At 42.8% G+C, this 26,362-nt stretch overlaps 1 protein-coding gene across 9 annotated transcripts in view; it reads left to right on the forward strand.

Moving 5' to 3' along the window:
• The window catches only part of elavl4 (ELAV like neuron-specific RNA binding protein 4), a 77,327-nt gene extending 52,601 nt beyond the window's left edge, over nucleotides 1–24,726 (forward strand). For 6 of the 9 annotated variants that reach the window (XM_070447581.1, XM_070447586.1, XM_070447583.1 and 3 more), the window contains 5 exons: nucleotides 824–927; nucleotides 7,906–8,058; nucleotides 17,104–17,339; nucleotides 19,668–19,706; nucleotides 22,629–24,726. In XM_070447581.1, the coding sequence (XP_070303682.1) occupies nucleotides 824–927; nucleotides 7,906–8,058; nucleotides 17,104–17,339; nucleotides 19,668–19,706; nucleotides 22,629–22,956 (860 nt within the window). In that variant the 3' untranslated portion in view covers nucleotides 22,957–24,726. Of the gene's footprint in view, nucleotides 1–823; nucleotides 928–7,905; nucleotides 8,060–17,103; nucleotides 17,340–19,667; nucleotides 19,707–22,628 lie in introns of all 9 variants that reach the window. The other 3 variants (XM_024004060.2, XM_024004062.2, XM_070447582.1) reach the window with 3 other exon arrangements.
• The last annotated feature ends 1,636 nt before the right edge of the window (nucleotides 24,727–26,362 follow it).

Genomic DNA, 26,362 nt, shown 5'->3' on the forward strand with positions numbered 1-26,362 from the left:
TGGAAGGGGGAGGAGGAAGGTGATAGAGAGGGGGGAGCCGCTCTGCAGTTGGCTAATTATCGGCAACCCACATTGAGGAGTATGAGAAGAGATGTCTTTGCAAAGGCACTTTGATATTGAATACATATCCACAGGCCCACGGATATATTTGCGTTAATGGCATAGTTCTATTTTAGTGTCCAAACTTTCCGAGGGGTGCTGTCAGATCAGTGTCAGCGAGATGAAGGGTAAAAATAGCTGTGAACCACAGAGATTCTCTCCAGGACAGGAGGTTTTTAATGAACAATGGGGAAATGATAATCCAGGGTAATCCACTGAAAGTGAGGGAGAAGCATCGTGTTTGATGTGAGAAATACAGCTCCCTTTGGCCCAAAGCTGCAGCTTGCCTTGGATGCTATTTACTTGGTGCTAGAGCAGCGCTGTTTTACATTTGAGATTCACTTTGTCTTTTCCACTGTGGACTTACTGCTGTCTGTTTCCATTAATGGCTATAAGTGCGTTGCTCCACTTGGACTTGCCAGGCACTTGTGTAGCAAGTTTGTTTATTTTACTATCACACAGCCACAATAGCTTTGGGCATTTGTTGAAAGTCAACTAGCTCATCAAAGCCGGCTCTGCCTGAAATAAATATCCAGAGATGTCAGGAAAATGTTAAATCAAAACAAATCTGGTATTAATGACAATGTCAGACGTTTTTCAAAAACAATGACATTTTTTCGCTTTCAGTTGTGAAGACATTACTTGGACTTAGAATGTATCTGTACCAATTCTGAATGTACTGGGTAGAATTATGTATTGTAAAAATGCTCTTTCTGTTTTACAGGGCAGAGTCTGGGCTATGGGTTCGTCAACTACATAGACCCAAAGGATGCAGAGAAAGCCATTAACACATTAAACGGACTCAGACTTCAAACCAAAACTATCAAGGTAAGTCAGATTGGTAAAAACTGTTCTGTACCCTGAATATCAATTCACCCAGCGGCCATGTGATTAGGAACGCACCGCTTCAGTGCCCATGTAGGTTTTAGGAATGTTGGGCAGTGACTGAGGCTTCTGATAAGCTAGAGAGGAGATTCATACCCATTTAAATACATGCAGAGAGAGAGAGAGAGAGAAAGAGTAGCTGAATCAAAGAGCATTAAAAGCCGTGAGGTATAACTAATATGCTAATTCATTTCTAAAATGTCAAAATGTAAAGGTGAAACTAGAAAGATTTTCAGACAGTAGGGAAAAAACATTTATTACATGCTGCCCAAAGTTAAATAGAGGACTCAAATTAATATTACATTTTATTAAAGGTTGGGAAGTCAAATAAAGATGAAGGGAAAATGGAGAAAGTATAATTTCATAAGTAGTATAGTTTTATTAGTTTACTCAATATCCATTTTATATAGTCGTTTGTCTTTACTTGTTGAGCAGGATTATGATCGCTATCCCCTCATATGGCTCCGTTATGCTGTTCGCTTTAAGCCATACTGTAATCTGCTCTGCTACCATAATCCAAACCCTCTCAGTAACATATTTCTAAATCTAATCAGATCGGATTACCCTGCCGAGCTGAATGGGAAAAGCCCATACACAATCCCCAATCCCTCGACAGCCCTGAACATGACAGGTCAATATTGTAAAGGGAAACAGCCACACCAGATCAACACAGCCCAGCCTGTTTTCAATCCAGCACAGTGCTTTGAAGTTGGCTCTTGAGAGGCTCTTGGGGAGACAGCCAGAGCTCTCTGTGTATGTCTGTGCATGTCAGTGTGTGACAGTCAGTATGACCCACAGTTACTCTAGCGCAGGTCTCACCCACTGAGCGTAGCTGACAGGCGTTAGGATGAGTCACTGGGTCCGTGTCTGTAGATTCCCGCTGCCACTCTCCCTCACTAATGAACTCTGCTGAGATGGAAAACCAGAGGGCCAAGCTAGCATCCAGGCCCCCAACCCAGGCTACTGTAGCAGTGACGCTCCCCAGTCCTCCCAAGTCCCCACGCATCAGGCTTGTCTTTAGGAAGCAGCCCACTTAGGAATCACCAGCGTGCCATGGCCTGTCCCCTTGGGCTAGAGAGAAGAGCCTACTGCTGTTTCTCATTGACGCTGCCAAAACTCATAGCATATTCAGAGCTACACGCACACTCCTCACTTCCTCAGCTCTTGCACAGCCTCTTCCTCCCACAGCTTGTGTGTAATAAAACGGGAGCGATCTTCCGTGTCTATCATCCTGGAGCACACAGTCCAAAGAGCAAGTACACCAGTGAGCGATGTCCTCTCCCCCCACACGCACTGTCCTCCCCTATCTCTCTCTTACAAATACACACACAGCGTTCCACATCGTTCAGCTTCCTCTGTCTGTCCATCTTATCCAGTCAGACGGAGCAGCATCTTCGACTTCACCCTAGCTCTCAGTGATAGCAGCAGATTCCCTCTCTGCATGAGAGGTTTAGGCCAGCCCTTTTGTCTGTCTCTCCCTTTCGATTTGAGTTTTGCTCTTTTTATTCTTGCCACTGTGCGAAACCCATTATTTAGACTGTGCTACCCATATCAATAAGGCCTTTTCTGAGTAGCACTGAAGAAAATGCCCCTTTTACAACTTCTCATAAGTGTGTTCAAGGTCATTATCTACTTAAAATATCCATGCAGTGCCACAAGCCTTTCTTTCTGCACCAGAGGTTATCTTAAGCAGCCATGAAAATGAAGACAGACTTCCTAATAGCAGCAGACAGCTCTGTCTTGCAGCCCAGTGTGAGGCTCTCTGGTGGGAGAGAAGAGAGAGCTGCTTGTGGTGTCATTGAACTACAGTTCATACGTCGATGTGCAGAGAAAACATTTAGAGCCCTCTTTTCGGGAAGACACTTGACATGAAGAGCTTAGTGTCTTTGATATGACTTTCCAGTTTCACACCAAGCCTCAGCTGATGAAACGTGTTTTTTATGCAGTACAATACTGTAGTTAATATGTAGGCGATCGTGTACAGTAAGCCTATGGGAATATCCATCCATATGTGTGTACACATAATACTCACAGACACATCACTCCCTATTCCATACACACTTTTCCCTTCTAGTACCCTCATAACACTAGTACCCTCAGTGCTCCCTCACTGTAGGGTGTAAACAAAAAGGAGCGGCTCAGTTCGCCACAGAGTTTCACACACACAGGTGGTGTCTTTCTGGGGTATGTTTCTGTCTTTTAAAGCGTGTGGTTTCCTCCTCCATGACACCTCAGAGTTTCTCAGCACAACTCTGCTGCTGCTACCCTGTGGAGGTGTGAGAGGAAGGAGCCCACTGGAGGTGAGAAGAGCAGGGCTACACAGTCTCTCTTCACACACACACACACACACACACACACACACACACACACACACACACACTTGTTACAGCCATTGGGCCATTGGAGGTGTTGATGGATAAGACATCTGGGGCGGGCTGACAGGGAGAGAAGGAGAGAAAGTGATAGAACCAAAGGGGAAAGAAGGAAAGATGGTTTGAAAGAAAAGAAGGGCCACAAGGGAAGCTAACTGCCAATGCTTTTGCCTTCAGAGATCAACAGGAACAAATCCTTATTTACATTTATTTTATTTCACCTTTATTTAACCAGGTAGGCTAGTTGAGAACAGGTTCTCATTTACATTTGCAACTGCGACCTAGCCAAGATAAAGCAAAGCAGTTCGACACATACAACAACACAGAGTTACGCTTCCGGGTTGAAGCGAGTAGTCGCATTTCGCTTCGCTCCACAGGTAGTATTACATTTCATTTCATTACAGTACAACGGTTTGATTTGTTTGATCTTAGCACTTTTTTCTTAGCTAGCTACATAGCCGTCTTTGTATCAAAGATAATTGTGTAGTTTAGAGTAATTCTCGAGGTTAGCTAGCCAGCTATTTTCGTCCTTCTAACGTAGTCCTTCTAACGTAGTCAACACTGCTAGCTGCTAGCTAGCCAGCTAGCTAACTTCTACCGAATAGCAGCACTGTAGGAACTATTACATTACAACGGAACGACTTGATTAGTGTAGTGTTAGCTAGCTACATAGTTGTCTTTGCTGTCTTTGTATCTAAGATAATTGTGTAGTTTAGAGTAATTATCGAGTAATTATCGAGGTTAGCTAGCGCCGCCGTTAACTAGCGCCGCCGTTCTCCTACCTAGTCAACACTGCTAGCAACACTGCTAGCTAGCCAGCTAGCCAACTATCATTTGCCCCTGCCTGTGCCATTAAACCCCTACAACTCATCCAGAACGCCGCAGCCCGTCTGGTGTTCAACCTTCCCAAGTTCTCTCACGTCACCCCGCTCCTCCGCTTCTCCACTGGCTTCCAGTTGAAGCTCGCATCCGCTACAAGACCATGGTGCTTGCCTACGGAGCTGTGAGGGGAACGGCACCTCCGTACCTTCAGGTTCTGATCAGGCCCTACACCCAAACAAGGGCACTGCGTTCACCACCTCTGGCCTGCTCGCCTCCCTACCTCTGAGGAAGTACAGTTCACGCTCAGCCCAGTCAAAAACTGTTCGCTGCTCTGGCACCCCAATGGTGGACAAAACTCCCTCACGACGCCAGGTCAGCGGAGTCAATCACCACCTTCGAGACACCTGAAACCCCACCTCTTTAAGGAAAAACCTAGGATAGGATAAAGTAATCTTCTAACCCCCCCCCCCTTAAAAGAGTTAGATGCACTATTGTAAAGTGGTTGTTTCACTGGATATCATAAGGTGAATGCACCAATTTGTAAGTCGCTCTGGATAAGAGCGTCTGCTAAATGACTTAAATGAGTAAATTAATAAACAAACATACAGTCAATAATACAGTAAGAAAAGTCTATATACAGCATGTGCAAATGAGGTAGGATAGGGGAGGTAAGGCAATACATAGGCCATGGTGGCGAAGTAATTACAATATAGCAATTCAACACTGGAATGGTAGATGTGCAGAAGATGAATGTGCAAGTAGAGATACTGGGGCGCAAAGGAGCAAGATAAATAAATAAATACAGTATGGGGATGAGGTAGGTAGAAAGATGGGCTGTTTACAGATGGGCTATGTACAGGTGCAGTGATCTGTGAGCTGCTCTGACAGCTGGTGCTTAAAGCTAGTGAGGGAGATATGAGTCTCCAGCTTCAGAGATTTTTGCAGTTCGTTCCAGTCATTGGCAGCAGAGAACTGGAAGGAGAGGCGGCCAAAGGAGGAATTGACTTTGGGGGTGACCAGTGAGATATACCTGCTGGAGCACGTGCTACGGGTGGGTGCTGCTATGGTGACCAGTGAGCTGAGATAAGGCGGGGCTTTACCTAGCAGAGACTTGGTGAAAAAATGGATGGCACTGTGACTAGACTGCATCCAATTTGTTGAGTAGAGTGTTGGAGACTATTTTGTAAATGACAACGCCGAAGTCGAAGATCGGTAGGATGGTCAGTTTTACGAGGGTATGTTTGGAAGCATGAGTGAAGGATGCTTTGTTGCGAAATAGGAAGCCAATTCTAGATTTAATTTTGGATTGGAGATGCTTAATGTGAGTCTGGAAGGAGAGTTTACGGTCTAACCAGACACCTAGGTATTTGTAGTTGTCCACATATTCTAAGTCAGAACCGTTCAGAGTAGGGATGCTGGACCGGCGGGCAGGTGCGGGCAGCAATCGGTTGAAGAGCATGCATTTCGATTTACTTGCATTTAAGAGCAGTTGGAGGCCACAGAAGGAGTGTTGTATGGCATTGAAGCTCATCTGGAGGTTAGTTAACACAGTATCCAAAGAAGGGCCAGAAGTATACAGAATGGTGTCGTCTGCGTAGAGGTGGATCAGAGAATCACCAGCAGCAAGAGCGACATCATTGATATATACAGAGAAGAGAGTCGCCCCGAGATTTAAACCCTGTGGCACCCCCATAGAGACTGCTAGAGGTCCGGACAACAGGCAATCCGATTTGACACACTGAACTCTATCAGAGAAGTAGTTGGTGAACCAGGCAAGGCAATCATTTGAGAAACCAAGGCTGTTGAGTCTGCCGATGAGAATGTGGTGATTGACAGAGTCGAAAGCCTTGGCCAGGTCTATGAATATGGCTGCACAGTAATGTGGCTGAGGTGCACCCATGACCAGCTTTGAAACCAGATTGCATAGCGGAGAAGGTACGGTGGGATCCGAAATGGTCGGTAATCTATTTGTTAACTTGGCTTTCGAAGATCCTAGAAAGGCAGGGTAGGATAAATATAGGTCTGTAGCAGTTTGGGTCTAGAGTGTCTCCTCCTTTGAAGAGGGGGATGACCGCGGCAGATTTCCAATCTATGGGAATCTCAGACGATACGAAAGAGAAGTTGAACAGAATAGGGGTTGCAACAATTTCAGCAGATAATTTTAGAAATAGAGGGTCCAGATTGTCTAACCCGCCAGATTTTGCAGCTCTTTCAGAACATCAGCTATCTGGATTTGGATGAAGGAGAAATGGGGGAGGCTTGGGCGAGTTGCTGTGGGGGTTGGAGGGCTGTTGATCGGGGTAGGGGTAGCCAGGATGAAAGCATGGCCAGCCGTAGAAAATGAGGGCCTACCCTGGCCAAACCCTAACCCGGACGACGCTGGGCCAATTGTGTGCCGCCCTATGGGACTCCCAATCACTCCCTATGGAACTCCCAATCACACCCACCTGGAATCAAACCAGGGTCTGTAGTGACGCTTCTAGCACTGAGATGCAGTGCCTTAAACCGCTGCGCCACTCGGGAGCCAGTGTTTAATGACTTATGTCTTTGAATGAATACCCTGGATGGAAAAGGTTCTCCAGTCAGCAATGGTAACAGGATTAAACTCACATTTTGAAATAGTAAAACCAGATCGCAATCTAGAAATTAGAACAGCATTCAACAAAGGACAGGAACTGTTTCAGGAGAGAGCGAACATGGCACGACTGCAATATCAATGTCTAATTTGCCAGTTAAAGATCATGAAGAACACCCTGTCAATGACAAACAGAACAGCCTTCAAATAGTAGCTTCCAATATAGTGTAATACTACAGTTTATATGACCTTTTAAAATAAGAGTTAAGGAAATGGTAGCATCTAAATTAGACTGAGGGAGGTGAGTGTGTGTGCTCTGACAGAATGAGAGCTGTGACCCAGGCTAACAGGAGAGATGACAGCCAAGCATCGACAGTCTGTGTGAGAGTGGGAGTGTGAGGGACTCCGAGTGTGTGAGAGAGGCGCTGTCCAAGGTGCTGGTGATTGTGGCACACTGAAGAGAGGGTGTTACAGAACTGTGGAGGGGTCTGTGAGAGAAGGCACCCACCTCATTCAGGTTGCATAGTTATAGTTAGTACAATCCATCCCCATACAACCCCCCCCTCACCAAAATAGGATTTCCAAACTACCTCTTTTCATCTCTTTCTCTCTCTCTCCCACCCTCATCCACAGGCTGTAAATACACCTTCTCTCCCATCTACTGTATGTGAGAGTGCATTTGTTTTTATGTAAGAATTAACAAGAGCGATATATTTTTGTCCAATACTTCCATATTAATGATGAGGGTTCGATGGGGATGAGGGTTCGATGGGGATGAGAGTTCGATGAGGATGAGGGTTCGATGGGGATGAGGGTTCATGTGTGAGCCTTTTGCTACAGTACACAAATATGAATGTTATACAACAAATAAAACGGAAGATAAATTGGTGCCTACCTAACTTCCTCACATCTCTTCTGCATGGGGTCTGCTAGGCTAATGTGTAAGTGGCTTTTAGATGGAATCTGCTGTAACGCAAGTTATGTGCTAATTAAAACAAGCTCAGTAAGGTGAAGCCCTGTGATTCAGGTCATTAAAAACAACTTGCACCGACATCTCTGCCAATGCCTTGGAAAAAATACAAACCAATGCTCTACGCTCAAAATGTTCTCATAGATGCTACAGTCATTTTTATCTCTTACCTATCTCCTAAGGTGTCATATGCACGTCCCAGCTCAGCCTCCATCCGAGACGCTAACCTGTATGTGAGTGGTCTGCCAAAGACCATGACCCAGAAGGACCTGGAGCAGCTCTTCTCCCAGTACGGACGCATCATCACCTCCCGCATCCTGGTGGACCAGGTCACAGGTATCCATGGGGAGCCTTTTCATTTATATACATACAAACTTACGCATGCGCGCACACACACACACACACACACACACACACACACACACACACACACACACCCACACACCCCACACACACACACACACACACACACACACACACACACACACACACACACACACACACACACACACACACACACACACACACACACACACACACACACACACACACACACACACACACACACACACACACACACACACACACACACACACACACACACACTCTAACCTCTAGCCAGCAGAGCACACATGCATTGGCCTAAACATGATAACACACACAAATATGCACACACACATATATACATAAACGTATGTTCATCTGAGTCATATACACCCTACTCACAACCCGAGCACAGGCACACAAAGAGATTAAACCATGATGCCAAAACATGCAGCATGACTTCCATTGCACAGCTCTTAGATCCATTTCAGAGGTTTTGTCTGCCTGCGGCAGGCTCCAGTGTTATGTGTACTGATGAAGCAGAATGAGTACAACACATTGTAAGCCACACTCATTTGCCTAAGCAGAATAAATCAGCCCTGACACTGGGGCCCTCCACACACAACAGAGCAGGATCAAATTTAGAGCAGGTCTGTTTATTTGCAGCTATGCTTCCACAAGACCTGTTCCACACAGCCCTCGGGATCACAAACAACAGCACAAAAAGTAAAGGCAGTGGAAAACACATCTGTTCATATAACTACAGTACTAGCCAGCTAGATATTCCCATTAACCTTGTCTCATACCACTGTCATAAATAAATCAACCTCTGAATAGCCTAAATGGAATGGAATGTCAAAAAAGAACATGTCTAAATAATTAATGGTATTACCATGCTTGCACACAGTTTGTCTTAATAGACAGAACAGTTTTCCAAGCATGTTCTCCACAAGCCCAATGCTCATCCTGCTGGTGTACCAACAGTCTCTTCTTCTCCATTGTATCCCAACCACACTGTTGAAGGGAACAGTAGGCAGGATCATAACCTTACATGTCTCACAGTGCCAGAACCACTCCACAGAGAGAGAGAGACAGGCAAATCTTCTGCCTCAGATGCGTGCACACGCACAAGTTCTCTTTCTCCTTCTCTCTCTTTCTCCTTCTCACTCACACGTACACACACACACACAGTGCCTGGCCCACCAGCACATACAGGCCTTACCCGGCCCAGAGAGGCCTCCCCTGAGGCAGGGGGATCTGCTGAAGGAATTTCTAATTAAATTTTAGTTGCTGGTGATTAAGAAACAAGGAGGGTTTTAGAGGAGCCCGAGAGCTCAGAGCTGGCACATCACACGTACTGCCATAAAGAGAAATGGACCGTAAATTAAAACTCTCTTGCGACTCACACAAGTGTAACTGTGGGGTGAGAGAGGGGAAGAGAGAGAAAGATTAGTTTAAAAGCTTTGCCTTTGTCCTTTACTTTTTAGTGGTTAACCATTCATATGTATAGGACAGTTAATCATGCATTGATTTCAACATCATTACACACACACACACACACACACACACACACGCCAATATCATCAACATAATTTGATATTCCAAATCAGAATTCCCCTCCATCTGTTCAGTTTCAGACATTACTGTGGCTCAGAGTGAGCACACAAGCTCCAAAGGCCAATCTAGGAATCGGTTTGGTTTGGACAAATGTGCTCAAGCCCACTAATTAGGAGATTTAGTTCATTTTCACAGACCATCAACGTGATGCATATTGCAGTCAGTCTCCTGCTCAGTATCATCAGAAAGAACTTTGAGTCACAGTTTGCATAGTTCACAGAGTCAGAGAAGACAATGTTCTGTTACAAATAGTCCAAGGATGGCGGACTGAACTCACATTGACTTGACAATGAGTTGGGACTGGGGAATTATGTTATTACAAAGCCTAAGCCCACATTTATTGCCACTGTCCTGATCATGAAGATTCTGCTGTCCATCAAGAAATAACCCCAATGACCTTTTTAACCAATCAGAACATCACACGGTAGGCCAGTCGCTCATCCACACTGATGCAGGCCTGGCAGTCATTGCATAACACATCAATCATGTAACCAAAGTGTTTTGTCAATATTAGTATCTTTCTCTTCTCTCTTTCTATTGATCTCTGCAGAATGGATATGTGTATTTCCCGTCTATCGGAACAAATATCGCAGAGAAGCATTTTTATATCGCATCACTCTCTCTAACCTTTGGAGAAAGTTGTTGGATCATGATGTTCAATGCGAACAGAAACTCAATGTGAAGGAAATATAATACGGAGAGGCTTTGATCAGTAGTTAAATATTCTGAACATCTCTGCAGGGCCCAGGCACACAGCAGTCAGTCAATACACATATCCTCAATAAGGACAATACAATTGATCCGGAGAGCTTTCTATTATAAGTTACGCCTAGTCACACAGACCAGAGCATGCAAAACATTCATACACACTACATATATTAAAACCCCGATCAATCAGTATGTGGCTTCCTCTCCATAGACACATCTACACTTTTACTGTGGATGTTGATGATGAATGTTGTAATACATTCTGGCTCATGTAAAATCCCCACCATGTGTGGCTGAAGATCAAGGCTACATACTGTATGAGCAAACCTGATTTATTTACAGATAAAATAAGACCTTGTACAACTCATCTCTTTCCTGGTGTCTCTATAACCCACCAGAACCCATAACATGGAGTGTATTGCATAGTTACCTTGGCCTGCGGTTACACATAGAAGCAGACAGATGGCTTTAACTCTGCTTTTACTGAGCGGAGCAGAGAGCACCTAAGCTCTTCAAAGGCTTCTTTCCCACTGCCTTTTCAAAGACCATCTGTATCTATCCCCACAAACTAAGTTACATAAAACAAGAACAGGTCTTTCTCTCCATCTTTCTCTCTCTCTCTCTGATTAGGAGGCAGGGAGAGGTTTTTTTCCTAATGTATTTAATGTGTAAGTTTAACAAACATTCCATACAGTTGGTACAGCCACTTCAAAGAGCGGAATGACAAACGGTAGCAAAGCGCTCAGGTTTGGAGCGGAGAGAGAAGGCTTTCATCAGCCGGCTGGACAGATTCTCAGATCCCTCCAGATTTCCCAGAGGAATGGTTGCCGAGCGAAGTGTTGGGGAGCACCGTGGTAGTGTCCGGGTGCAGTGGGATGCAAAAAGCTTTGTCAGGGCACTGGCAGCTCCTTGCCACTGTCTTCCCTGGTTGTGGTTATTAATAAACCAGCCATTCTCTGTGTTCATGTGTGCTCGGAAGAGATAAGTACAGGTAGAGTTACATAAGCCATGGCTGATTACTGTGAATGAAACTGCCTATAGCCTGTAGTACATTGTGGCCTAATGCTGTATGGCCTGTGATAAGTGCTGGAACCGGCTGAAGCTGCCTGCCTGCCACCGTCTGTTTCCCAGCTTTCCTCAGCCTGCCTGTTTGCTTTACTTTGTTTTGATATGCAAAAAAAACATCTGGAAGCTCATTATGTAAATGTGGAAAAAGCTAGTGGGGGGGGGGGGGGGGGGGAATGCTAAACAAAATAAACGCTAAAGAAAATACTGAAAAAAAAAAAAAAAAAAATAGATAGATAACTACTGGGATTGTTTTTGTTAGATTTGTGCCTGGCTTGAGGGAACCCCTGATGAAAGCCAAAACTTATACCCTACATTAGATTGTATTCTGAAGCGACTGCTGTCAACTGTCTGACACACAGACCTGTTTGTATGGAGTCTCTCTGCCAGGATATCACAGTCACTGGTTCAAAGGTCATGATCGCCTGACCTGTTGTGGTGTAATTGCATTAGGCCCTGCTGACCTTACAGTGCAGTAGTAGTGTTTCTCCTCATGCCCAGAAGGTCTATACGGCAGTGAAAGGAGAAATGAGAGGAATTACTGTTAGTGGGGTCAAAGACCCTCACACCTCTCTCCACAGCGCTACCATATAGGCACAGAGACCCTCACACCTCTCCACATACACAGGGACAGACCTAGTTCTCCAGAGACCACTGCACTAGCCCGCCACTCTTTACACCCCTTCCTTAATGGACACCACTTCAAGTCATCACTTCATTCAAGTGGCTGGGGTGTTTTTCTCAGATCCCACCCTGAATGTGGGTTTGCAGCCTTCAGCTGTATGCTAAGCACTGATGTAGTGTAGATCTTTTCAAACAGCTGCAGCCTGGTGCAGTTCAAGGCCAAGGGACATACATAGACTACTGCTGCTTGTCTGCTCTCTTCACCAGAGGTGTGGTCGTATCCCTACATGAGATGAGTCCACAGGGTGTAAACATGTATTTCATTGCTCTAGAAACTCAAAAATACTGTAGTCTTTAAGTCTTATAATGTCCTGACTCTTCCACAAGGGGCATTCTTGACATGAGTAGCTAGTGGGTTTATGGAGAGAAAAAATAAACAACTATGCATGAAATGAAGTTGGGAAACAAGGCACAACTATGATTGTATTGGATTGACAAATGTTTATAAAATAATTAAAGTGAAAGTGACAAACCAGGGTTCGATACTGCGACCATAACAGTTCCATTTGCGACCGTTTGACTTAGCAGTGCGACACATTTTTTATTGGTGACAAGGGTAAATTTTATCTAGTCCCGTTCGTTTTTGCTTCACTTTTATCATGTTTTATTCATACAGTAATGTGCAATTGACCAAAAATAAACCATATTTCTAAAGAGGCAACAACTGCACGGGAATGCCCCTGTCTTTGTGTGTCACGGCTCGACATACAGGGGAGGTTTCGGAAACTCTCTAAGCCAGGCAATCATCCCCGTCAGTGGCCCGCTTGGGCCAGTGAAAAAAAATGTTAAAAGACGGATTACCAAAACTGTTCGTTCGTTGTGTCGATTATTTATCATACGCGCGGCTGCACACATATAGCAGCTCATAAACAGCTGGTTGTTGTGTAGAGCAACTCACCGAAGACCAACAGCGGTAGTAAATATGTTCTTAATTATATTTACCAGTAAATGCTAAGGCAAGAATGGGTATGCAAACCAGATATTTAAAAGTTCAAAGTCTTGGTTGAATATTTGCGATGTGCAGTTCAGTCATTATAGCCTACCTTGAAAATCAGCCCTTTCCTCTAAGGCTCTCTGGTCCTTGAAAAGTCATTGAAGTTAAGGTAGCCGATTTAGAAGTTCTACTGCTCTAATATAATTATTCCGTGATTTCATTTGTGATCAGTTTTTGAGAGATGCAGCCGCTTTCGTTTGTTTCAATTGAAGGGTGTTGCGCTTCTTGCAGTTAAACCATGTGCGGTTATTATAAGCAAGATAGCCTCATCGCGAACCATTAGCAGAAATCAGCTAAAGCGCAGTTGGAACCTGGTGTTACATCAGTGACGCCTCGCAACACGTCAAACCAATCAAATGCCTTGCTTGGGCAGAGCTCCAAAGGTGCTCACCAGACTAGTACCGTAGGAGCAACAGTGCGTGAAGAATAAACATGTCAACAAAACCAAGCACACTTTAGAATGTTTACAACACGCTGGTTTTCACAGCATTTATGTTATTTCAAGATGAGCTAAAGCTGCAGCAAGAGGGGAGAAATGGTCTACAATGCTGGCCATATCAATATGTTTTTATTTAGACGTTTCTGAAGTGATATTTGGCTGTAAAAGCTAGCATTACGGACAATAAGTAGCTAGCCACATTGAAGTTCGTTTTGAGAAAAGTCAGCTAACCATGTAAGCTACCTAAGTATAACTAACTAGCTAGCTACTAGCTAGTTCAATTTCTCTCATGTTTATAAAGCCAACAAAATGTTAATAAAAACAGCATATTATTGACCTAAAAGGTTAGCTGTGTTAGCCCAGTCGCTAGCTTATCCAGGGTCAGTGATACGTACAGTAGAGAAACCATATTTTAGAGTGTAAAAATAATGTCAACGCATAATGCCATTGGGTGGTAATGCATACTTTTTTGTATACATTGAGTTTTTTTCTATAGGCTATTAAAACAATTAAATATAACATTTAAGTCCTTGAATTGTAATTTCCAAGGTCTGTATGAACCCTGTAGGGGGAAAGGGGGATACCTAGTCAGTTGTACAACTGAATGCATTCAACTGAAATGTCTCTTCAGCATTTAAAAACTTCTTTGGGATCGGTGTCCCGTCCATGGGACGGTTGAGCTAAAGTAGGCTAATTCGATTAGCATGAGGTTGTAAGTAACAAGAACATTTCCCAGGACATAGACATATCTGATATTGGCAGAAAGCTTAAATTGTTGTTAATCTAACTGCACTGTCCAATTTACAGTAGTTATTACAGTGAAATAATACCATGCTATTGTTTGAGGAGAGTGCACAATTTTGAACATGAAAAGTTATTAATAAACAAATGAGGTACATTTGGGCAGTCTTGATCCAAATTTTTCAACAAAAACATTTCATAGATGATGGTACAAAAAAATACAAAAGAACGGTTGTTTTTTTCTTTGTATTATCTTTTACCAGATCTATTGTGTTATATTTTCATACATTCCTTTCACATTTCCACAAACTTCAAAGTGTTTCCGTTCAAATGGTACCAATAATATGTATATCCTTGCTTCAGGGCCTGAGCTACAGGCAGTTAGATTTGGGTATGTCATTTTCAGCGAAAATTGGGAAAAAAGGGGCAGACCCGTAAACCCAACCCCTCTGAATCAGAGAGGAGCGGGGGGCTGCCATAATCAACATCCATGTCTTCAGTGCCCAGAGAACAATGGGTTAACTGCCTTGCTCAGGGGCAGAACAACAGATTTTTATCTTGTCAGCTCTGGGATTTGATTCAGCAACCTTTTGGTTACTGGCCCAACACTCTAACCACTAGGCCGCATGGTTCTCCAACTCTGTTTTACCTCCAACCCTAATCTAGCGCACCTGATTCTAATAATTAGCTGGTTGATGAACTGAATCGGGTTAGTTACAACTGATGTTGGAGCGAAAACCTATAGGAGGGTACTCTCCGGGAACAGGATTGGAGAGCCCTGCTGTATAGGCTACTTGCATAGCCCGTAAATGAAAGATAAAATCACCTGCTATTGGAATTATGCACGCATCATTTGCTTTCCTGTCAGATCTTGACCCGGGACAGTATTTTTTCATCCGGACCAGTAGCTTTCAGTTGGCACTAGCCCGGTGTGCCTCTGGCAAATTTTATCTGAATGACAAGCCCTGCTGTGTGCGGTGCGAGTAGGGCCTATAAGTCTAACACTTTGTGTATCTGTTAGCAATGCTAATGATAGCCTAACTGTTTTTAGGTAGATGGAAAGGTAACTTTTGTTTTACTGTGATATCGTTTTGGTATCAAGTATCCTTTTTCCAGTTCTGCACTCTAGAGGATTTTGCAGAAAACATGTCAAAAAACATGGCACTTTGAAATCTGCAAAAAATACATTTAGCACTTTATTGTAACAGTCTCTTTTCTTTGCCATTACAGTAAATATCTCCAAGTCAATGTAAGAACACAAGGGCATGCTAATTTAAAAGATAGCTAGTCATTATTGGCCTGGTTCTGTATGGAATGCAGGTACATTATGGGACAGGTCATCATCAATTATTGAAAAAAATTTGTGCAACCAAATCGTGATGGTGCCACCAACTGAAAAAACTGAAAACTGAAAAAGTTAGTGTAGAACCCTGCAAACAAATCAACATAATGTACAAAAACAGTATACACTTGTTACCACCTAGGAATATCAGTATGACACTATTTTCTACCGAAGCAGCAGTGACCCTAGTTTCACATCGGAGCCAGAGCTGTATGCCAACAATTCAAACCCCTTTGGAATAACAGACTGTGTTTATTATTTTCTAGCAGTGACAACCTAATTATAATGTACAGGTACAGGGAAGGCAGGGAGGGATTGGGAGAGTCTGTCAAGAGCTGCAGCAACCCATAAGTTAAATTATTCAGCATTAGAGTGAATGAAAGCATTCGGCATTGGAGAGATTGTGTGTAAATGTTTGTTCAGGGCTGCACATATCAAAAGAGTCTGATTCGAGAAGAAAATGAGACAGCAGAACAGAAAAACATCAATAAGCGCAAGCGTTGTTGTGAGAGAGAAATGACAATAAAAAGTGTTTCTGTGTGTGGTGTAGAGATGTGCACACACAGTATTATGCAAATAGTCCTGGCGGCGTGCTGTCGCTGAGCGAGTGTCCCCTGGGCCAGTCAGCCAGCCTCATTAAAAACGAGCAGCACGCATTTATGGAGACCAAGAAAAGACCTCCCGGGCAGTACGTCTCTCCAAATGTTACTTTCAGGTGGCGGTCAAAAAACATTGCCTTGGAGACGACTCAAATGTCGCCGGCGACATGGCGTGAGGCCTGAGTGTGTGGCCATCAGTTAGGAGGAGAGCTGCAGTGTGTGCTGAGTCCAACACACCTCACAGAGAGTAGCCTCAACGAGCTGTGCGGAGACACAGCACTACAGCAGCTAGCACACAAACAACACAACAACATTTCTGCATCAGCAGGCATCAGCTCCTCATGCTCTTTGTGAGAGAGGAAGACAAATTCTGTCTCTTTGACAGCACAGGAAATCATGGTGGTGCCTTCGCTTTTCCCTCTGCTCTGTACTGTCTTCTTCAAATAACACAATCCCTCTCTATGGAATACAAATCATGTCCAACTCGTTGTATCCCCTTTACAAAACGTTGCTTTCAACGTTATTAAAAGAAACAACAGACATCATCTCTGTACCATGTATGAAAGAGATAATAAGGGCTGTTAGGGTGTGTGTGTGTGTGTGTGTGTGTGTGTGTGTGTGTGTGTGTGTGTGTGTGTGTGTGTGTGTTGTGTGTGTGTGTTGTTGTGTTGTGTGTGTGTGTGTGTGTGTGTGTGTGTGTGTGTGTGTTGTGTGTGTGTGTGTGTGTGTGTTGTGTGTGTGTGTGTGTGTGTGTGTGTGTGTGTGTGTGTGTGTGTGTGTGTCGTGTGTGTGTGTGTGTGTGTGTGTGTGTGTGATCTAACCGGAACCACATGAAGTAAAAGGACGCCCCTATGTTTGTGATGTGTTGGCCCCACAGGTGGTTCGCGGGGTGTGGGGTTCATTCGCTTTGATAAGAGGATAGAGGCTGAGGAGGCCATTAAGGGGCTGAATGGACAGAAGCCCTCTGGAGCTGCTGAGCCCATCACCGTCAAGTTCGCCAACAACCCCAGCCAGAAGACCAGCCAAGCCCTACTGTCCCAGCTGTACCAGTCCCCCAACCGCCGGTACCCAGGCCCCCTGCACCACCAGGCCCAGAGGTTCAGGTAAATACCTAGGGCTCACAACAAGGGTCGGGAGGTCAGGTTCAGCCATTGGGCTATTGGTTCAAATATATGTTTCTCCTGTTATATGTACTGTAGAGTATAGTATGGCATTTTATTGTCTATTTGCAATGATCAACCACCTTGTAAGTCATCAGTCACCAATACGATGTTTGATTCTTTGTGCATTCAACCAAGAAAGCATTTTTGTTCCAAAGAGTGGGTTTCCTGGAGCTCCACCCATAACTGAGAAGAACTGTTTACAAGAGACAGTGGGGTTCTGTCGTTCACAATGTCTCCATCACATCACCTCATCACCCTCCTTATTCCATAATGCAACCAACTGCCATCCCCTCTTTCCATCCACTGTTCATTCCCAACACATACTTAGCCTGATACTCACCGATTCCAGACTGTAGTCCCAATGAGAATATATGAAAATGATCATCTGAACCCAAAAAATATTTAAGATTGTGGAGCAAATTATTATAATAAAAAATGATATATATTTATGAATAGTTAGACCAACAAAGTTAGAAATATACAACATGATTTTCTGTTCAGTAGAATCCAGGGTCTAAGCACTGCAGATCCAGAGCCAGCTGCCTGTAATACACAAAGTCCATGTTCAACCTCCTCATCATTACAACCAACAGCCACAGGGCTAAACCTAATCCACAAACTCAGACAGAAATGTATCACCTATCTTGTCAATGTTGCCCATTTGCCACCAGTCAATATAATGCCTGTTTGTCTGATCCACCTCTAAGAAGGCAATATAATCCTTTAAGCAAAATATTGTAGATTTACTAGTATTGATGCTCCACATTACTAATGACAGTAATCGGTCAATTAGGCTTATTATATTTAAGGTAGGAGCAGGTTTAAATTTAAAATACTTTTTTTAAACGGACGGTTCCCATTTACATGCATTGAGAGGCACGACTTTTGTATGCTGTGGGTTTGGAGAGGGTGTGTGAAAAGCTGGCATCCAAGGCAGGTTGTTTTTTTACAGCAGTAGCCCATCAGATGTCTCCAGCACAGCGGCCTGAAGCGCCTCCTCAGAGCTTCCAGTCCAATTGACTAATTTACCCACAAAAGCTGATTGCTCAGTCCCAGCCCGCATAATGGCCTAATTGCTGCTTTAATGAGTCAACAAATTTTTGTTCTTTGTTTAGATTTTTTGGTCAGGTTCACAGACGGCATCTCTGCCCACTGATGACCTGCAGCACAGACAGTGTTTTGAAAGGGAGAAGTACTTTAGAATGGCCCCAAGTTCCCAACCCTTCCATTAGGCTGAAAGGCTTACTAAGACATGAGACAGTGCAGACCCATGTGACAAATGATGGTCATTGCGTGGCCACGCAAGGCTCACTCAAAAAGCCTCTGATTTATGTGGCTGAGTGGCTTCCATCCTTGGCCCACTGAGCACAGTGACTATCTGTCTGCAGGACCGGTCTGATTTTTCCTCCCAGCCAACTGACTAGCAAACACCATTCCATTTGACATTCTACATGGACAGGTGTCAAAAGAAAGCACCTTTTTTTGGTCAGTTACTATTCAGTAGTGTTTTGTTAGTCCAAACCATGCAACATTATTCCCTGATTTGTCATCTTCCTCTCTTAAAACCTTTACCATCTCTCAAAAAATGCCAAACCATTACACTGACAGAACTCTGGAGATGGGGATATATCTATTTTTTTAGAATTATTATACTATTTAGTAGTATAATATATGTTAAATTTGTCTCTCAACCTTCTTGAAAATGACAAGCTTAATGCCAAAGTACCTGAGGGGCAATTGGAATAATGATGCAAAGCAGTTTTCATAGTTTATGACATAAATAATAATTATTTCATTCTGCTGTCAGGATCGACATTGAATTTGAGAAAGACAAGATTTCAAAACTTTCTTTGACATCAATACTATGGCTTGACTCACAATTATAAATAACTTATAAATGATTTGACCTCAACACAACAGCACAGATGTACAACGGAACCACTCTGAAAGCCCCGTGCAGCATAAGAATGTGTGGAGCGTGAGAGTGCTCTCCATAGGGCCTCATGCTAAAAAAAGAAAATGTCGCTGTGTGCTGGCTGATTGGGCCACAGAGTGGCCTCTTGTGTTAGCGCTGTACAGTACTGTTGCTAGCCTGCTGCTTTGTTGCTGTGTGAATGACACCACCCCTGACTGGTGGGGCTCCTCAGTGTAATGGCCCATCTCTGGATGGCTTTCTTCTTTGAGTGAGGCAGGGATGTAGAATTAGTTCCATTGAGTGAGTCAACCATCTGCCTGGCATTAACCCCAGAACCCTCCTTCTCTTTACAGGCTGGACAATTTGCTTAATATGGCCTATGGCGTAAAGAGGTAATTAAAACTTCACCGAATGCCAGATGTCCATGTTGACAAAATGATTTCTATCCTGTTTTCTTCATTTTTAGAAGTCACTTGCATTCGAATCAGTTCAAGGTTATTCTGCCTTGATTTTTTTATTTTCTTTAGCCTTGTTTAATTTGAATCCACCAACCACTAGTCCAAAAGGAAAACAATCGTCTTTTGTTTTCTAATGTTCAATTTGCTTTGAGTATAATGAGTGCTGACTTTTACATTTCGATTGCTTTAAATAGTTTCTGTGTATATTTCTGTTCTCTTGTGTGTAGCTCTTGTTTTTAGGCGTGTTTTTATACTGGATTCAGGTACTCTAGCCTAACCTCTGTCCAGCTTTAGATGTTACATTGGGATCAAGTTCAGTTTGAAAACACTAATATCAAAGCAGTGAATGGAACTTACAATAACAAACCACCCAATTCAATAGGACTTGCCACAATGGTTGTAATAATACATTTATTACAACATGTTATTACAGCAGTAAGCAGTAGTGATGGGGTGTTGGGGTTAAGGGGTCAGGGGTCAGTAAGGGGCAAGATGGGAGAGGCTGGAGACACCTGGATCCCTGCAGGAAATGCTGTTTCGCTGCAGCCAGCTCAACTTCTGATCACCTCTTTTTGCTCATAACTTTTGCTTTTGCTACTGTTGATGTAACATGAAGTGAAGCGGCTGTGAGACATCATGATATCAGCTGATGACATTTTGTTGCATGTTAGAGTAATCAGTGAGTTCCTTTGATGTCCACTCACTGGAATGGAAAGGCTGTGATCCCAGATGTAGCATGAAAAAATTGCTTTTTTAAATTTTTAAATGGAATGATTAAATAGCTTTTTCTGTGAAAAGAGCAAATCCACTGAATTCATCGGTTTCCATAGCAGTGATTAGCAGCAATTCTTGCTCTGCAGAATCAGAGAGTGAAGGCTCAACTATAAGACGGTGACAGAATGATGCATGGGAAAGACTCTTTAGCGCATAGCTCTACCTCAATGTCCCAGGCAGCAACTCGTTTGTCTAACATACCTCTATTTGTACTGGGGGCAGGAAACAATTAATTCAGTTGAAGGGGGATGCAAATGATCTGGCCAAGAAAATGACAACAAAAAGAAGAGAAGACATTTATAATATTCACCAATATGCTGCAGTGCCTGCTGGTTCAACAACACAGTACCAAGGCAAAGACTATTGAAAATGTACAAACTGTCAAAGCAGTAGAGTTTTGGAATACAGAAATCCAACAAGCTCTGCCTTTAGAACAGCCTCTTGCTTGCTTGGCACATGGTTTGAAGTGGTGATGATTAATGAACAAAGGCAAGCGTAGTAGTAGTCAGTGTGCTTTAGAAGTGAGCAGTGGAGGTGGGAGCTAGGGGAGGGTGGGATGGCTGCAGGTCAGCCAGCCCACCCTTGTTGCTATGCAACACCTCTCCTTTTCTATGGAAGAACCACACAGTGTGTTTGATCCTGCCCTGTTAGACACCACTGTAGTCTCCTCCGTGGCTCTGTTAGCCAGCCTGATTGTCTCTCACCCTCACACACTCACACATACCTGTATTTGCATCGAAATTACTATGGAGGTGTTATTTCACCCAGACAGAGAGATCCGAATACAATTGAACGTGTTAGAAAAGGCCTTGACGTGACTAGAGGTTTTAAGACCCTAGTGAAGGGAAGACTTGCTGTTAGAAAATATACATTTTACACAGGGACTGTAATGAGACACAAACAAGAACCAAAAAGGATATTGTGTTGGCAAAAATGTTAAAGCTCAAGTCGTGGCCAAAGTACTGATGAAAGGTCTGAGTGATTCTTGCCGATACTTAGAGGCTCTGTGGTCTGAGCAAGACTATCGATCACTGTCATCCTCATCCGCCCCACAACAGATGACTGCAGGAGTGGGTGGATGGAAAACACTTTGTTCCTAATGTTACTGGGTTGTAAAGTGTTTCCATTTTCCATTTAGTTTGCTCCTTCCTTCCTCCCTTCCTTAAGAAGGGAGGCTTCTCCGAGACAGCTGCAGTAAAGCGGAAATCTCAATTAAAGCATACCCAATAATGCCTATAGTCATTCCGAGAGGTGGCATAAGAAATTAACCTTTTATCCAATTTACCTTTTATTTAAAGTGGAAATTTCCTTTAAGCGGAAAGGCAATTAAGTGAAGTCAACTGAGCATTCAAATCTCTATCACAAAAAGGGAGAAGATTACAAGGCGAATAAGTGCAGATTTACTTGGTTGCATACTCAATCTCTGATGAATTTCAAAATCTTTTAATTCAGCAAGTTCCTGTAATTTAGCTCCCAATAGAGGCACTCAGGAAGACCGAGGGAGAAAAGCTTCCCCTTTGCATCCCTCCCTCCCTCGGATGCTGCTGAAGCCATTTCCCAGCAGGCCCCCCACAGAGCAGTCAGCCTTGAGAAAAGGCCACTCAGTCAATATGGAGGCGCACAGAAGGGAAATAGTCTAGCAGGAGGATACAGTACACAGACAGACCCTTAGTCATAGTGCATCATGTGCACTGGGTTGCACTTGTAATAATCAATGTAGGATGGTCAGGAATGCTAGAACTGTTTGGTTGGTACTGTATGTGGGTGGGTGCTTTTATTTGTCCTATTTCACACATGTACAAGTGTTTTAATACGCATGTGTGAATTAGAAATGTGTTTTTTGCGTATCGCAACTCTCCCTGAGACACACTCAGAGAGTGGGGTCATGGGGAGGTTCACTTTGGACACTTGGAGGGGAACTTGAGTGTATAGAGAAATGCCTTGGCCTACAATCTTAATGCTTGTAAATCCATGCACACGCAGTTGGTTTTCTATTTCTCTCAATTGGGCATTTGTTTCACTTAACATTGTACTATTTCTCTCCCTCCCTCTCTCTTTCGCTCTGTCTATCTTGTGGTGCAGGTTTTCTCCCATCACCATTGACAGCATGACTAGCCTGGTGGGCATGAACATCCCTGGCCACACAGGCACTGGCTGGTGCATCTTTGTCTACAACCTGTCTCCAGACTCTGACGAGAGCGTCCTATGGCAGCTGTTCGGGCCCTTCGGAGCAGTCAACAACGTCAAGGTCATCCGCGACTTCAACACCAACAAGTGCAAGGGCTTCGGCTTCGTCACCATGACGAACTACGATGAGGCAGCCATGGCCATCGCCAGTCTCAACGGGTACCGGTTGGGAGACCGCGTCTTGCAAGTCTCGTTCAAGACCAACAAGACCCACAAGTCCTGAACCCTTCCTCACTCCAAATCCCCTGTCACCACTACCACTACCACCTTACAGTCGCCCAACACAGCAACTCTCCAGAAGGAACACAGCAAACAAACAAACAAAAAATAACTTGAAATGGCTTATACTATAACTTTGGAACTATAAGCCAATGTTGCCTAAGTATTACAAAATGAAAGATTAAAATATCCATGATTTGGAACCCCTGTGATTCTACAGGATTCCTGTTGTATATCCTTTCTGTTATTGTGGTTGTTAAACTATTTTCTCTTCTATGTAAACAGTAGCAAAAACCAGTCCCCTTATTTCAAAGAAGAGAATGTCCTTTTTAGATTTAACTTTCTTGGTCTTGATTGAGGATTTTTTTCTTTTTTAAATCCGGATCCACTGTCGTTAGAATTATGCCTCCCTGACAGAAGAAGGGAGGGGGCTCTTTTTTAAATTGGTGACCATTCATTCATTTTTTGTGTATATTAAAACCCCCTAACAATTCTAAGGGATGACACAATCCTGTTTTCTCTGATGCAGAAAAAAGAATTTCTAACATTTGTTTGTTTTGTATTGCAAACAAAACACGTCTTTCCTCACTGGGGTTTGGGAGATGGGGAGAGGGAAGGGATGGGTTAGAATTCCTGATGACAGGTTAAGTGATTTAAAAAACACTGTTGCCAAAGAGAAAATCTCTTTGCTTGAAAATGCGTTTAGAAAAATAAAAAATAAAGAGAAGAAAATCTATTTTTATAATATGATAATTAAAATAATTATTGAAGAATTTTTACAAGAATCTGGATTTGAAAAAATAGAAAAATATTTTGACTGGCTAATTAGGCGGTGGGGGAGGGGTGGGCGCCACCTTGTCTTGTTCGTTCTGCCGTGGTACTTTTTAGGAGCAAAGGTTGTTTGTTTTTAGGAGAAATTGATCGGCGATGATTTTGTAGATGGAAGGTTTTGTCAAGGGATGCAAATTGAGGCGGGTGATCGTTGTAATTTTTCATAGTGCGTAATTATTCAACAGCGATACCCAAAAGGGAAGGGAGAGGGGTCTTTCAAGGCCTAGCCATCCTCACAGTTGAGAGCCCAAAGCAAGAAGACCCATTGTCCACTTGTTTTCTTTTTGTCATCAGCCTATGGGATATCAGTAATGAATATATACACATCTATCCATTTAGAAAACATACATTATCTATTGTTTTCTTTGCTATAATTTTGTGGAATTTTAAAATAACTTCCTTTAGCGATCAACAGTAGGTGCTATATTACATGATTCACATATCTTAAATATCCACATTTGTTGTTCTATGTGTTGTTCAGAGAAAAAATACTTCGATGTTGGCATTGAATTGAGCTGCTGTTCTTGTTTATTTTTGTTGTTGGCCCCCATCTGGTTAGACTATTTCTTGCTGAAATACCAGATGACAGACTTTGGGCCGTGTAAGAATCACTTAACAAGTTTTCTTTGGCTTGCTGACTTTTAGGTTACTTGCTAAGTGTGAAGCGTTGTCAAAATTCAATAATAATTAGCTAGTTCTGTTAGTCTAGATATTTGTTTCCTCAAAGGATCTATTACAACTGTGTCTTTATTTGTTGTGTACAAATAGATAATATATAGTCTACATTTGTTTTACAATATCTATATCTATATAAGTTGTCACTGTCTTTTGTTTGAGCTTGTCTTTTTCATATGACAACTTTATGAAGTGATGGTTCAGTTACTTAGAAAACACGTGAGGAATCCTGTTTAATATGTTGTCATGTCGCTTGTAAAAAAATATTTGGAGAAAAATTTTGGTATCTGCCGCGGCAAAAGAAACCGAACAAAAGCTTAGAAAATAACTATTTATTCATTTATTTATTGATCGATTGATTGTTTCATTGCTTCAACTATTTATTTATATTGATTATTTATTTATTTTTATATTTATTTGTTCTGTTGTCTGTGTATTTGCGTGAATCTGGTACAGGGAGGGGTGACGTTTCTGAGCAAAAGGGAACAAAGCGACTAGGGGAGAGGCTCTTCCATTAGTCCACTGCACTGAGAACTTTTAGTACGTTTGTGCTTTGTACCGATATTGTACCGATATAAATTACAATATAAAAAAATCTAAAAGTTGAAAACTAAAAACGCTCTTCCCTTATTACTAGAAACAGTTACTCGCTATGCATAACCTAGTTGATAGTTCAATTTGCTATTGCTTTTTTCTTGTCTTGTTAAACAAAATCTTGAAATCTTTTTCAATAAAGTTTAGTCTTAATATAATGTTATAACAGTTGTTCTGGTTCAATATAACCTGTGATAAGTTTGTGTCGTTTAAAGCCACTCCGCACCCTCCCTCCACACTACCGCTTTGTGATGAAACTTTATGCAAAAATGTGGGTCTGAAGCATAATTTTCAGTTTTCAAACATTTTATAACATCCAATTTTGGAGGCTCAGGCACCTGAATTCGATGAGCAAATGTCCATTGTATTTGAGGGTCATTCATTGCACTGGACTAATCAGTCAACTCACCTAAGAGTCAAACTTATTTTTAGAGAATCATGTTTGAAAATTACAAAAGAACATCTCTTTAAAGAGATCTTGATCATTGTACACTAACTATACTTATGGCAGTTGTTGCTATTTAAAAATACTGAAGGTATTTAATGGATTATACCCATTCTATATTTTATATACTATAATATGATATATATTTTGAAAGGTAAAGATAGGGAATGGTTCCTGAAGTACTGAATTGGATTTTGTTGAGCCAGGAAACATGAGGTGTAGGAAAATTGTAAACACTCAGACACATGCATATATATATACTCTCTCATAACCACATCTTAGCCAGACCATCTGTCATCATCCAACCACTATACAGTTCTGACCTCAGAACACCAACAGACCCCTTTTCATGCTCCAGAACTGTTTGGAGCTTGAATTATGCAACGACCCCAGTAGAATGTTGTTCTGATGTGTGAACATATTTCCTATGTCTTTTGAACTGTGTTCATGCTCATGAGTGTGTTTGTGAACACGTTTGTGTGTGTGTGTGTGTGTGTGTGTGTGTGTGTGTGTGTGTGTGTGTGTGTGTGTGTGTGTGTGTGTGTGTGTGTGTGTGTGTGTTCTCCAGGCGATAGGAAACGCTAAGACGACTCGTAACGACAACAGCAGTCGTTTCGGGAAGTACATTGAGATCGGCTTCGACAAACGCTACCGTATCATTGGAGCTAACATGAGGACATATCTACTGGAGAAGTCCAGAGTGGTGTTTCAGGTGATGCACCAACACACAGTAGGACCAGGGAAGTCTGGCGCTGTAGTCTGGMTCAGGGGTTATGGGCAGGACCTGCAGTTTTTTTGGTCAGGTCATGTGGTCASGAAAAGTCAATGACCTATCTATAGGTTATACTGGGATCCTCAACACTCC

This window comes from Salvelinus sp. IW2-2015, linkage group LG16 (genome assembly GCF_002910315.2).
Source record: "Salvelinus sp. IW2-2015 linkage group LG16, ASM291031v2, whole genome shotgun sequence".
In the NCBI taxonomy this organism is placed as follows: Eukaryota; Metazoa; Chordata; class Actinopteri; order Salmoniformes; family Salmonidae; genus Salvelinus; species Salvelinus sp. IW2-2015.